Source organism: Pleurodeles waltl, chromosome 12 (genome assembly GCF_031143425.1).
Source record: "Pleurodeles waltl isolate 20211129_DDA chromosome 12, aPleWal1.hap1.20221129, whole genome shotgun sequence".
NCBI lineage: Eukaryota > Metazoa > Chordata > Amphibia > Caudata > Salamandridae > Pleurodeles > Pleurodeles waltl.
The window spans coordinates 497,585,551-497,601,061 of record NC_090451.1 but is presented as its reverse complement, the minus strand read 5'-3'; the positions used below and the strand labels follow the sequence as shown (position 1 = coordinate 497,601,061).

At 43.8% G+C, this 15,511-nt stretch overlaps 1 protein-coding gene across 3 annotated transcripts in view; it reads left to right on the top strand.

The window, feature by feature from the left end:
* The window catches only part of CPNE2 (copine 2), a 703,062-nt gene that overhangs the window by 641,494 nt on the left and 46,057 nt on the right, over positions 1-15,511 (top strand). For all 3 annotated transcript variants that reach the window (XM_069217223.1, XM_069217224.1, XM_069217225.1), the window contains exon 14: positions 286-419. In XM_069217223.1, the coding sequence (XP_069073324.1) occupies positions 286-419 (134 nt within the window). The remainder of the gene's footprint in view (positions 1-285; positions 420-15,511) is intronic.

Below are 15,511 nucleotides of genomic sequence, written 5' to 3'. Positions count from 1 at the left end.
GTCTATGGTTTCCAACAGCAGAGCATCTGCCTGAAGAATATGATGGGTCACCCAAAGCCCATCTCGAACCAGGAGTTTTCAGGAAAGGTAATCCACTCCTTTTGGGATGCAGGACCCTGTCCATCGAACTGTAAATAAGACTGTTTCTTTTTCGGACTAAATTTGCCATTTGTGTCATTATTCATTTTCACATTTTATGAGTCCTTTCTCTAAAGATTGTGCTGCAAAACAGTGAAGGCACCCACTAACTTTTAAAAGTGTGATGTAATGTGTTTTTATGTTTAGGTGTTGAAGGTATTGTACAAGCATACTCAGCATGCTTGCCGCATGTTCGCTTTTACGGACCAACAAACTTCTCCCCAATCATTAATCACGTAGCTCGGTTTGCTGCCCAGGCAATTCAACAGGAGGCTGCAGCAGTAAGTTGAAAAAATGTAATCCACTGTTTTGATGTATACAAATCATGTTTCATTTATGATTCTCCAGTATGTTATTTTCATTAATCAATCTGTAAAACAAGTTCTTTAGTCAATAAAGGGCAATAATGTTTGGTACTGCAATGGAGTATGTGCGTAACTTGGAATCCAGATTTGCAGGAGTACCTTTATTTAGGCATTAATGATCATCAGTCCATTCATTACCATTGGATATTTGACTGTTTCTTAACCAGTCTGTCTGTGGCTGTAGAAAAAGGAGAAGGTCTTTTTGCCTAGACGAGCTCCCAAGGCCTCTGTCACATTTATTACACATGCCATAAGGACACACTTGTATTATCCTTCATTGCCTCCAACGCTTACTTCTCATTTTGGTTCTCTTCGAGGAAAGCATCAAAGTTGAGGGGCAGAATGGAATAGAGATCCAGAATGCTAAACCAAATTATAAACTTGTTCTCAGGTCATTAACTGGCAATGAGAAAATAATATATTTGTTCTCTAGTGTACAACACCTTCAGAATTGAAAAGTACAAAGGGGTCTTGCCTGTTTGAACCTGAGAAACAGCAAACACTACAAATGCCTTTGTTTCAATGTAGTATGTGTAGTGTAGCTAAACAATTCTACCTTAACCATACACTACTCCACAGGATTAATTTGACCTTGAAGCAAAGTAATGTTTTGGAGCACCTAGTAAAATCAGGTGCCGAAACATGCTTGACATTTTTTACTTAGAGTGGTTTGTCTAACTTGAATCCTCTTTTTTGTCTAGGTCCTAATCAGCCCTATACTGCAGTACTGCGTAGTCCTTAGTCATTTTATGCCTCTACCAGTAAGACTCCATTCTCCTGGATCTTGCCTTTTGGGGTTTCTGTACCTTTTAAGCTTCTTTCTCCACACTATACTCTCTCAGGAGACACCTGTTGATTCCATGTATGTCTGTATTCCTGTTAAGCAGTAAAGTCACTACAGGAAGGAATAGATCTGGCAGGCCAAACTTCTAGCCCTGGATAAAACCTCATTACACATGCCTGTGAAGAAGAACAAAGTCTAGGCCCAAAGGTAGCCAGAATGTGAAGCAAAGTGGCACGCTTTGCACTCCTTCTTTTAATTACTTTTCCTCTGTGCTATATGACTTTACAAAAATAATTTTAATTTTAGTGTTAATAGATGTGTTAGGTATACACTTGAAATAAAATTCCTCACTTTTCCATACATATTTGATATTGCATTTGTTGATTCAATCACTTGCAAGATACGCTGTGTTCTAGTGGTATTGCATGTAACTAGAGGTGGGTGAGCCAACATATAAACAGGGAACGCCAAGCCAAGGGTCTGGCTTGGATGTTCTAGCCTGTGCATGAGCCCTGCCTTGAAAATGTTTGCTATGTAAATCATACAACAAACATCATGTAAAATATGAGAAAGCCTCTTCAAAATTCAATAACTTGTATAAGCCCTGACCTTATTATGTCACATTATAGCACTCCACGACTTCTTATTAAAAGTGATAGTTCACTAATGGTTAATTTGTAAAATCTAAGAGGCAAGACAATTGTCATGTAAACCGTGTACATGGCCAAGATTATTATAGAGCAACATCACAGCCTATTAAATCACACACAAGAGGCTTTTGTACATCTGGTACACTGAACTCGCATATTTGAAAGTGTTTTCCTACACTTTTAGTGAAATAAAATATTTGCATAATATTACACAATTCAGTTGATGAAGTTGTGATTTATTCAGGTTTTTTCGTTTCACTTTGTACAAATCATCCAGTAAATGTCTATCTATTTGACTTTCCGTATGTTAAGGGTTTGTTCTTACCTCTAAATGCCTTTTTCTGCAGTTCTTATATACTACAAACTCGACCTGAAGGTATTGGAGTGATTTCCATGAGCACCAGCTACATTACACAACGCCTCCATTCACTGTTTACAGGCATGGGTGATTAAGTGATTTGCTCAGAATCACTAGATATTAAGCTGACACCGAGACTCGAACCTGATACCACTTTTCTGAAGTTGACTGCTTTGGCCGTAGCACCACATCCAGGCACAAGGAAGGAGGTAGACAGATGCAGCATTAAAGCTCAGTTTGATATGGGCTTGAGTTTCCAACAGGACCTCAAGCTGAGTCAAAGCTAGGCTTCAGGCTCAAACCTGGCTCATCCTTTCAGTGGCTTACCCATCTCATGTAACTAGCAGTTGCCATCAATCTAGGTCTAAAAAAGGAACAAAGCAACCTACCATTTTGTGACAAATAAAGAACCAGATTTAAAGCCTCATTTCCTTCCTAATGCCCTGAATTAGCTGTTAACTGTTGCAACTCACCCTTCCCCACTACATGAAATCCAAACTCCACAACTTAGAGAGGAGAGAAACACTAGAGGCAAATCAAGCAGTCTCCTACCAAGCTCCAAGTATATGGAGCTAACTCTCTGAGTATTTAAGACTCAACCCACATCTTGTAGCACTTCCCTAGCTTTTAAAAACATACCTTTGTGGGGGCCAGCAAGGGAATCGAATAATAGACTAGACATGTGGCCTGATATCTCATTCCAATATATCTGCCAGCAGCCTGCCCTGGGAACTCCTTGATGTTGAGAAGTTGTTCCAGGGAGCTGAGGAGGACAGAGAAACCCTGTAGTGCACAGAGAAAAAATGCCCAGGATTGAGGAGACTGAGGCAGTTGATAGAGCAGCAGCCATCTTGAAACCAGGAGGTGCCCAAAAGAGAAGAAGGCTGTGAGACTGGACCAGTGAGTGATGAGAAAAGGGCATCTCATGAGGTGGGTCATACAAAGCAACCTGCAGGAAGCTGACAATACCGGGCCCTTGAACGTACAAGGCAGTGGCTGTCCTGGATGTGGGTCCCCTTGGGTCTGGAGGGACAAGGAGGTGCAGCCCAGAAGAGGTTTGATGGGGACACGATTGAAAGAGCCTGAAGATGACATAGAGGCAGTAGCAGTGACTAGCATGTGCCCCATGAAGCAGGGTCCCAAGACAACTCAGCAGGAGCAGTGGATCTTGGCACAGGCCGGGGGAGACCTGCCACAGCCCTGAGTAGCTGGACAAGGTCAGATCCAAGCATGATGAGGAAGACACCTCGTAGGCCAAAAGGGGTGGGCTGGTTTGGGGCTGGTGTGGCAGAATGACAGTCCTCTTGCCAATGCCTAGTATGCTGGGCGATAATATTGATTCGAGGAGCAACCAAGATAACTCAACACACCATAGCTTAGTACTGCCGGAATTAAATAGCAAAGCTGGGAGGGAACTAAGGCAGATCCATCAGCCCCACCATTCGAGCTGAGAGAAGTGGATCACTACGTAGGTCATAAGGTCATAGAGAGCAGGTATGGATTCATCACAACAATGGCCATCCTAGACACCAACACTGTACAGTAGGAAAGGTTACCCACTCATGCTGAAACAGATGCCCAAATTGCAGAGATGATAGACACCAAATTCTTTCCTAATACAGTGCCTGTAGTTGGTAAAAACTCTACAGGGTCTACACTGGAGTGCTGTCAGGACCTGTCATGATCAACGCATAGCTGAGGGTAACTTGTGACCACCACAACAGAAAGCAATCTGAAAAGATTAGTGGGATTGAGCTCTTCACATAGAGCTTTGACTACCCTTTGCAACATGGCTGACTGTGGAAGTCACAGAGATGCCTCATCAAAGAAATATTGGTGAACAAGAACTCTAAACAAGAAAGGTTGATAAAAGGCTTCTGTCTACTGCCAGGTCTACCCCAGAGGGGGAGTCAGGCATAGCCCCAGGGGTTGCCATCGCTGGGAGTTCCTGCCACAGGGTCCTTAGGGAGACAAGAGGAAGTGAGCATGATCCAGAGTGATATCAAAAAGACCTGGAGGACAGTATGCAGGACATAACAGATTTGGGTACCAGAGTCAACAATCTCCAACATAATTTGGATGAAAGAGCCAAAGAGATCAACCATGCTGGCACCAGGATACTAGCCCTACAGGACAAACATGCTGATCTCGCTCTCAAGGAGAAGGACCTCGAGAATACATCCAGGCAGAACAACATTAGAACTAGATGTTCAGAATCACTCAAAAGATCTGCGGATATGTTCACAGAATAAACCCAGGAGGTCAGTACAGAGAAGCGCAACCAGATGTCTTCACACATGTCAATTTCTTTGATAAAAAAAGAGATAATGTCCCTCGTTAATCCTTTTGGCCACATCATCTTAGAAAAGCACAAACTGGCTTTTTCTAAATGCTTAGCAACAACTACACTACAACGCCGGCAAGACATGAAGAAGATCACAAATCACCTTTTCAGGTCCTATATATCATACTAAGGTGGCCATCCATTTCAACTAATACTTGTGTGGAACAGGCAGACATACTATGCTAAATCTGCCCAGGTGGTCCAATTAGTTCTGGACCCTTCAGAAAGAGCTACACAGGAAGGTGATGCTCCTAGAGGGGCATCCAAGAGAGATCCAAGTTGTCAATGGCACACAGCGAAGAAGGATTGAAAAGGGTTGTCTCTCCCTCAAGGAGTGATCGAGAAGGCAAAACAAGTAGCCTGTAGACAGGTGAAGATGAATGCAAATGACCATAGTCAATTAGGAATTATGAACCATGTGGCTCACCACTCTACAATATATTATGTTTGTTTTTGGTTCTTCAGTTCAAGGGCGGGTGGAAAGGGGAGGGTGGTTGGTCAGATCATTTCATAATGCAAGCCTTGGAGGTGGCGTAGTGATCTATCCTGCAGAACGGATGTTGGGATTGACATTGGGAGGACTAGACATGGACGCTTATTAAGACCTATGGTTAAACTAGTGATTCTTAATGTTAAGGGGATTAACTTTTTGGCCAAAAAATTGGCTATTTTGAATCACATGAAGAGCACTGGTGCAGATCTCTGCCTTTTGCAGAAAACCCACCTTCTGGCAAACGATTGCCATAGAATGTTTTTTAGGTTCTTCCCCAGACATTTTGTTTCAGCAGCAGATGTGAAGAGGAGTGGAGTAGCTGTCTTATACCGCCGATCATTTGAAGTGGTAGTAATTGAGGTTTACTCAGATAAGACATGTAGAACCATTGGGTCTTGTTTTAGAGCTATGAGCAAAGATGTATGTCATAACTAACATATATGGCCCAAATGCATATCATGAAGGAGGTGCTCAAGGTGTCAATTTCCACTGGGATGGAGCACATGCAAGCGGTATGGTAGTACAGGGGAAATTTAACATTGTAACATAGTAAAGGATAATGCAACTGACCGAGCACACCCATACTATGTTGGTGGAGACTCCATCTCTAAACAACTCATGGTGTTCCTCTGGGATATTGGGCTGGTAGATGGGTTGAGAGATATGCAGAAAAAACAATAAAGACTAAACATTCCACTCCTCAGCCCATAAAACATACACATGCTTAGACAACTTCCTGGTTGGGTCTCGACTGAGAGGGGCACTAACAAACACAGAAATAGGACCCATCATGATCACACTAAGCATGTATTGCCAACCCAGCAAACACTTGAGCTAGTATCTTAGCGAATAAGTACTACATGACAATGATGTTAGTCAGAGATAGGAGAGGAAATAGTGAGGTTCTTTCAGGAAAATGGTACACCAAAGATCTCATCCTCCAGTCTCAGAGATTCACTTAAAGCTTACATTCATGGTCTCCTTATCATGGTAACACTGAGTTATAAAAAATCAAGAACCAGCACAAGACTTGCCTTTGAGTTCTCACTAACTTAGGCTGAAGAGGAACACAAGAAAGCAGTCACAAACAAGCTCTGGTGTAGGATGGTGGCACTTAGAAACTCGTGCAGAGTACTAGACTAAGACACAGGAGAATATGCCCTGGTCTGCATTAAACTAAAATACTACACTTCAGCCAATGAAGTGTGAAGACCCTTAGCACCTAGAGTGGGTGCTGATAGAGTTCAAAACATACCTATCAGCTCTTAAGACATTGTCTTTGGTATGTAGTTGTTGATAAAAGGTAAGGAAAGAGTACACAATGGCCTCATCGTCAAAGATCAGGTATCCCTGGCTGTTGCATTCCAATTCCTCAAGAACATCTCACTCCCTCGGAACTGGTAGGAACTACAGAAAAAGGACCTGGTAGAATATACTAGATTTCAATTAAGGTCATTTGTGGGCTCACTTGTCTTCCTAGCAACCTTTTACAAGTTATTCTGCTGTAAGACTTCACCAGTCCGTGTACAGCTTTTAAAAAATGTTAGAGACACAAGAACACTAACTGACACAATGTGTGAGGTGGCAGTAATTATACCAAAGCTGTGTAAAGACCCGGCTCTATGTACCTCCTACAGACCTATAACCACCTAAATATTGATGTAAAACTCCTCACATTGAGATTCTAATGGCAAAGCTGGTGCCTCACCTCCCAGAGTCAATCAGTGCACACCTGTCCGGGTCTATTCCGGGTCGATAATGTGGGGACTATACAAAAAAAACTGCTCCATATCCTTAAGAACGCTGGAAAAAAATTACATCATGTTTTTTTTAAACTCTTGTTGGAAACTGAAAAGGCAGTGACAAGGTCAACTGGACTTACATGGCATGGGTGCTGTGATGCAGAAATTGGAACTGGCATCTCGCTTGTTTGGATGGGTCATGGTAAGCTACTGGAAGCCAAGAGCCAGAGTAAGAGTAAACAGAACTACTTCGCCACCTAACATAAAAGAGAGGGGCACCAGAAAACAATGGCTGTATCACCACTCTTTTTTGCGCTCACACTTGAGCCCTTTGCAAACACAGTTAGGGAGGACATCAGGGGAGTTTGTATTGGTAAAGATGCTCTTAAATTGGCCATGTTCGCAGACCACGTTATGCTTTCTTTGACAGATCCTATGATTTCAGTGCCTCTGGTACAGGAGGAACTGCATTTATTTCAGGCTCTTGACAATTTAAAAAAAATCTCAGTAAATCGGAGGTGCTCTTGATCCATTCCCTGCCACAAGAAGTGAAGCAACTTCACAAATAATACCAAATTCCTTAAGACTCTGATTACATAAAGTATCTGGGTGTACTAATACGTTATACTACCAGTCAAGTTGTGACTTTGAACTAGGCTAACCTCATCAAAGATATACAACAAGATATCTAGTGATGGAATATGAAGCAATTGACCTGGCTAGATAGAACTGCTGTGGTAATTTATACAATAAATTATTTATTTATTTCAAACAATTGCCCTTTCGGTCCCCACAGTTGTCAAGCAACTCCAGGAGTTGATAAACTCCTACATGGGGCAGTAAAAAAGCCCCAAGCTTTGCCAACAAGAAGATGATCCAATAGCACCTAACAGCACAGGGTGGACTAGCAATCCTACAAATCACATCCTATTTCCAGGCCATCAAACGACGGTCCTCATTATGAGGCCGCGGTCGGACCGTCAATGGACCACCATCCCCGCCAGGAACATGCTTCCCAAAGGGCTGACGGCGGTCGGACTCGTGATCAGCCACGGCAGTGCTGAGATCAGTTTTTGTAGAAAAATCATTGTATGTCAAATCTATTGTAAGTAATAATTAGTATGTAATTTATTGTAATGTGTTTGATTCTATATGTTTATTATTTTTTATTTGTGTTTTAGTAGGATAATTTATTAGTTATGTAATTGTTGAATTTTTATTTTTTAGTTGTATTAATGTATATAACTAATATTGAGTTTTTAGGGGATAAGGGTGGGGAGATTTTTTTAAATATATTTCATAGTAAAGTTTGTTAATTATTCTAATGATATGCAAATTAATGTTTTACAATTTTTAAATTTATTTATTTACATTAATATATTAAATAAATGTCATTTTAAAAATACAAATATACTAATGATAATAAAGCATATTTTTAATAAATATTTAAAAACATTAAATTATAAAAAATTGAAAACATAGAAATATATAAATATTTATTTCCATAAAGTAACAATATAATTTGATTTTTTTAAATAAAAGATTTACATTTTATAAGTTTTGTGAAAATACATTTGAATATTACAAATATTTTTAAAATGTTTGTATTAAAATTATAATGATATTTTTATACATATGTTATAATTTTTTCAATAAATCAATGGTTAAGTATAGTTTTACGATTGATAGTTTGGGGTTATGGTTGTATTTTTTTATTTATTTATGGTTTAAATTTAGGAATGGTAGTAACAATTTAAAATCATTTGAATTAATAATAGCCAACAAATATATTTTTACATGTTAATGTTTGAATATATATGTTTGTAGTTTTGGTTAATGCATTTTTAGATTACAGTTTAATTTTTTAATAGTTCAAAATTGTGTGTGAGCATGGAGTACTGATTGTGAATATAAAATGTTTAATTTGTAATACCTTGTTTAAAATGTTTTAGATTGTAGTACTAATAGTAAATTTCACCCCTTCAGCATCCAACACCTAGTGCAAATAGCCTTAGACTGGAGTGGGAATATCTCCTCTTTAGTGTCCAACACCTTCTCCCAAGTGTTATAGGTTCGAGTGGGAATAATAAATGACACTCTTTTTTGTCCAACACACTCTCCAAATTGGTTTAGAATGGAGTGGGAATAGTATTTGTCAGTGGTTCCCAACCTTTTGACATTTATGTGGACCCCCACTTTATCTTTACTGGAGCCCAGGGACCCCCACTGAGTCATTACTTGAACCCAGGGACCCAGGTCTAAATATTGGCAATGATTTGAACCACAAAGCAATACACAAAACAAACAGAAACAAGCATTCCATCAAACACACAGAAAAAATTAACACATTTTATTTAATTTGCAAACAAATAAAATAAGAAAAATACAAAATTAAATTTTAATAGGAAGGTTACAGCTTTTCTAAATTCACTTGAAGCCACATGTTGTCCATACTCCATTCTGTTTGATGTTCCTGCACTGCTCCCACAAATTAATCTGAGGATATTAACTTAATTTTTAGTGTCCATTTCAAATTCCTTGACGTTTACATTACATTTTAAATTTCTCAGTTGTACATTTGGCCATTTTATTTATTTACATTTATTATTCTGTTAATATTAGTTAATTTTCTAAGAAGTCATGGACTTCCTGAGGAGGCTTTGTGGACCCCCAGTGGTCCCCGGACCATAGGTTGGGAACCACTGGTATATGTCACCCCTTTAGTGTCCAACACTTTGTCCAAGTTGGTTTAGGTTGGAGAGGGAATAGTAAATGTCACAGCATTTAATACAGACTTCTAGCTGCAGATTCCTTATCTTTGAACTCTCCTCAGGTGTCAGACTGGAACGGGAAGATTTTAGTGAGCAGTACCCCTGGGCACCATTAGGTGGAGTCAGTCGGTTTCGCATCCATCGTCAGAGCCTGATATGACGTTGGGGTTCCTATAGATGTGCCACCCCGGCGCGCTGACCTCAGTTCTATTCTTCCCACGCCAGTAAGCGCTGATCTGAAGAGCGCTACCCCTCAATCAATTTTTCACAGACTTTTTTTGACTTTTTATTGACTCTTTTTTTGAGTTTCATCTCTTGGTGTCCTCTAGAAAGACCAGCTTCAAGCCCTGTGGATCCTGTCATTTGGCGAGATCCGTGACCGATCAGCATCTCATGTGTCTTTGGTACCTGGAACGTGACCACGACCCAATGTCATGCTTTAAGTTCTGTACCATGCATCCAAAGGCTTTGGGGGAGAAGTCCCAAAACCTGATGGGAGCCCGGCGCTCAACTTCGTGCAAGTTGAGATCTTGGTTGGGAGGAACGTCTCAGGATTAGCCGCAGAGTCCTCCATCATCGTCATCCCACTCCAAGTCCTCAGGGTGATGGGGTAAGTCGAGGCACAAAAAGAAATCCAAGAAGTGGAAGCATTCTTCGACTTCTCCTCGTCCATTGGCTGACATGATGAGGGAGCATTGATGATCTAGGGCTCGTTCTGCGAACCTGTGCCTGGGCTGACTCCACACCTCCCTGAGTTTCTGGGAGCAACCCCTGCCCAACTCTGTGACTTTTATGAGGCCATGCGCCTCATTTCTGGGTAGCCAGATACCACTGGAATGCCTTTGGGGGTTCCCCAGAGTCAGGTCAGGTCCCTTCGGTTTCCACGCCGGTGGCATCAGCCTTGGCACAAAGGGGCACCCAAGGATCCACTCCTGGATCCAGACCGGCATCGGTCATACCACCTCGGCCTTCCTTGACGCTTATCCCGACTGTGACACTCCAGGCGCAATACATGCCGACGAGCAGTGCAATCGCCATTGTGATCCCTGACTCTGACCCAGAGCCGGATGGGCATTGTATGATGCACACTCCAATGCTGGTAGCAGCCTTGCCTCCTAAATCTGATCCTGAGCCCTTTTACTATGGATAAGGCTTTGGGGATGAAAGGGAGGGATCAATGGACCCTTTAGAATTCCAGCCCCATGAAGCAATGGACTTATGTGAAGACTTGGGTGAGGCCAGCGAACTGGATACTTTTCTAAATACTCGCATGCTTTCTCCCCCTACCATGACTACGGAGGAGGGAGCTTCCTATGAGATGGTGGTGAGGAACGTACCTGGCCCTGGAACTTTAGCTACTTTCGGTGACCATCAAGACTAATCTCTTGACAGAGGCGCTGCAACCGGGAGCTTCCACCTCAGAACCCCTGCTTCACTTCAATGAGGCCCTCACTGACGTCCTACTGAGTACCTGGTCCAAACTCAGCACAGGGGCTCCTGTGAACATGAGGATTGCCAGCCTCCATTGCACCGCAGCTAGGGTCCCAAGTTTCTTGACACAACACCCCACCCCTGAGAGATTGGTGGTTCAAGCCTCTGCCTCCAAGGGCACTTTCCTTTCTGCTTCCCCGGATAAGGAATACAAAAGGCTGGACTCACTTGGGAAGAAGTTGTTTTCCTTCCCAGTTTGCGTTCCCTTCTGCTTCCCAAGATAAGGAATCCAAAAGGTTGGGAAGAAAATGTTTTCTTCTGCCAGCCTTTCATTGTGGTCCCTAAAAACTGCGTGCCTTTTGGGCCAATATTCCCACATGTGTGGGATATGGTTGCACACGTGCTGCCACAGGTTCCGGAGGCGGCCCGGGCTGTACTCTCTCAGGCTGTTGCTGATGGGAAAGATGTGGTAAAATTCACAATTCATTGTGAACTGGACATAACTGACTTGATAGGCAGAGCAGTTTCTTAGACAGTCGTCCTGAGGTAGCACGCCTGGTTGTAGACATCTGGCTTTTCAGGGGATGTCCAAGCTTCCTTGATGGACATGTTCTTTATGGTACCCGTCTTTTTTGGAGACGAGGCAGACTCGGCACTCAAGCACTTCAAGGATTCTTGCTCTACGGCCAGGTCCTTGGGTCTTGCAGCAGCCCCTCGTCCCCCCAGTCTGCCTTTCATTGCTATGGAAGGGGCTGTCAACTGTGTCCATTCCTGGCCAGCCACTGTGCCATGCATGCTGTGCAGCCCCTGCTTGGCCAAGAGTGCAGGCTCCGCTGACCTCGTTGATCAGGTAGCCAGCGGTCTCAACAGTCTGCCCCACCCACCTTAGCAGTATCTAAACCTTCCTAGTCTGACTCTTCCCCCACCATGGGCTAGCTGGTGGCAGGATTCACCAAAACCTGCTCCTCTGGCAATTCATCACATCAGATATGTGGGTTTTGCAGGAAGCCTGAAAGGGCTACTCCTTGCCATTCAAGACTACCCCTCTACCCAAGCCACTGTCCTACTATCGGAAGAGGGAGGATCATTTGTCTCTTTTCCATGAGGAAGTTACAGCTCTCTTAGCCCAGGGAGCCATAGAGAGGTTTCTGTGCCAGAAGTAAGCTGTGGTTGCTATTCCTGCTTCTTTCTGGTCCCCAAGAAGGACAAGGGTCTCCACCCTATCCTAGACCTTTGAGCCCTCAATCTGTTCCTCAAGAAGGAGAAGTTCAAGATGCTCACTCTGGCTCAGGTTCTATCTGTCCTGGACCCAGGAAACTGGATGGTAGCGTTGGACTTGCAGAATGCCTATTTCCATATTTCGGTCCTGCCTGCCCATAGACGTTATTTGAGATCCACAGTAAACCACGTGCACTTTCAGTTTACTATGCTCCCTTTCGGGCATTCACTAAGGTGATGGTGGTGGGTGCAGCTCATCTGCGGATATCAGGGGTTTCAGTTTTCCCCTGTCTTGATGACTGATTGCTGAAGGCGGGCTTGCCCCAAACTGTTGTCTCCCACCCTCAGACTATGGCAGACCTCTTGCATTTACTGTGGTTAATTATAAATGTGCCGACGTAACACCTGACTCCCTCTCAGATGCTCCCTTTCATCAAAGCTCTTCTGTATACAGTGCAGTTTCGGGCTTATCCTCCTGAACGGCAAGTTCAAGATATTTAAGCTATAATACCGATGTTTCAGTCCCTGGGCTGGATTTCGGTGTGAATGACTCTGAGTCTGCTGGACCTGCTGGGCTTAATCCTGCTGGTAACACATTCCAGATGGCATATTCAGGCTCTGCAGTGGGATCTGAAGTTCCAGTGGGTGCAGCGTCAGGGGAATCTCTTACAAAGTCCAGATCTCAAAGGGAACCACAAGAGATCTGCAGTGGTGGGTAACAAACCCCAATTGGGTCAGAGGCAGATTCCTCTCTCTTCTCCATCCAGATCTGACAGTAGTGACAGATGTGTCAACCCAGGGATGGGGCAGCCAACTGGGAGAGGTGGAGATCAGAGGCATCTGGTCTCCAGCTGAAAGCAGACTCCACATCAACCTGTTGGAGCTGCATGCGATCTGGCTGCCATTTAAAGCCTTTCTTCCCTCTTTCAAGGGAAAGACGGTGCAGGAGTTCATGGACCACCGCCATATGGTACTGCAACAAAAAGGGTGGGAGTGGGGTTGTGGACCCTTTTTCTAGAGGTTCTGCGCCTCTGGATGCGGCTGGAGCAGCCAGGTATATTCCAGAGTGGACAAACTTAGCCAGAAATGCCTAGCGGATCAGGAATGGCAACTCCATCCAGAGGTGGTCTAAGGTCTCTTTCAGCACTGGGGAGAGCCTTGGCTAGATCTGTTTACCTCTGCCAAGAACGTGCAATGTCAGCAGTTTTGCCCATTGGAGTTTTCCAGGTGGCAATCGCTCAGTGACGCTTTTCCTCTCAAGTGGAACTCAGGCCTCCTATACACCTTTCTGCAAATGCCACTTCTGCCCAGAGTTCTCAAGAAAATCAAGAATGACCAGGCCAGGTAATCCTTGTGGCTCTGGACTGGGCATGGACAGTCTGGTATTCCGAGCTCCGGAGCATGTCCATCGATCCTCCAATCGGACTGCACCTTCAGGAGGATCTTCTGCTGCAACAGCAAGGGCGGGTTCTGCACCCAAATCTGTCCACTCTCTGCCTTCTTATGTGGAGATTGAACTGTCATGCAGTTGGTGAAGTTGGTCTTTGTGTTTGTGGTGTCTTCGGAGAGGTGAGTTGAGACAGGATACAATTTTGAGTCCGTGGTGTTTGATGATGCTGGCCAGAGATCCCATATAAGTGTTGAAGAGGGTGGGGCTGAGCTGGGATCTGTGGGGTACTCCATAGATGATTTCCTTGGGCTTGGAGGTGAAGGGTGAAAGGCAGACTTTTTGCGTTCTTCCATTGAGTAAAGGGGCAAATCTTCTGATAGCGGCTCCTTCGATGTCTATGTTTTGCAGCATTGTGATGAGTATGTATTAGGACACCATACCTAAGGCTGCCAAGAGGTCTAGAACGATCAGGGCTCGGATGTCATCAGTAGCCACAAAAAGGGCTGTCTTGGTGCTGTGGCTGCTGCGGAGTCTGGATTGGAAGTAATTGAGTAGTTCAGTTCCAGTCATGAGGAGAGTTGTTGGTTGATGCCTTTTCTAACACTTTGACCAGGAATGGGAGCAGGGAGATTGGTCAGCAGTTGTTCAGTTCACTGGGGTCTACCAATAGTTTCTTTAGTGGGATATTGACGTTTGCATATTTCCAATGTTCAGGGAAGGTGGCCATGACAAGAGAGGTGTTAAACAAGGTGGTGAGCATGTGGCTGATTCTGGTTTCACCTAGGTCGGAGGTGAGATGTGGTGAGGGCATGAATCCGTTGGGGCATCTGAGAGGACTGAGTTCATGATGGAGACAGTGTCTTGTGGGGCCAGTTGGTTACATTTGATTAGTCGGATGTCTGTAGTAGTAGCAGGGCTGTTGTGTTGTTGAAGTCGGTGTCCTTGTGCTGGGGTTTGAAGTTCCTGTAGATGTTGGCGCTCTTGTTATGGAAGAAGTTTTCAAGGATGTTGCAGAGTTCTTGTGATGGTGTAATGTTGTTTCTTGTAGCTGAAGGGCTTGAGAATTCTTTGAAGATGTTGAAGAGTTAATTGCTGTTACTGGAGCGTAATTAGGTGTTTGCAGCTAAGGCCTTTTTCTTCGATTTGCTCAACTGTCAGTGTTAGAGGTTGAGGGCTGTCCTAAAGGGAGTCTTGTGGGTTTTGTCACTGCTGGTGCGCTATCTCCTTTCTAGTTTTTCTACAGTGTTGTTTAGCCATTCTGACGTCTTCAGAGTACCAACTAGCCTGCTTGATGAACCTTTTGTGGGTGTTTTTACTATAAGGAGCGACTTTGTCAGCACAGTTGGTGATCAGATTGTTTTATTTGCTGACATTCTGGTCTAGGTTGTTAAAGGAGATGTGATGGGTGGTGTTGAGGGCATTGATACATGAGTCCTTTCAGACTTTGCTCCAGCTGCAGTGGGAAGCGCTGGGCATGCTGCGGGCGGAGGTCTGCTGGCTGGTGATGTTGAAGTAGATGATGGAGTGGTCAGTCCAAGTGGGTAATATGGTGTGGCTGTACCTGATGCGGTCAGTGTAGGTGAAGATGAGGTGTGGCATGTGGTGTGAGTGGGGTCTTGGCCGAGTTGGGTGGATCCAATGTTGTTCATGATGTCGAGGAGGTTGGTGGTGTTGATGTCATTGTGGTCATTGAGATAGAAGTTGAGTTTGCCAAAGAAAATGTAGTTGTTGGAGTCTATGGTGAGGGATGCGATTAAGTCGGCAATGAAGTTACAGAAGGCTGGACTAGGCCCTGGAGGATGGTAGGGGTGTGCCCCAAAAGTGATT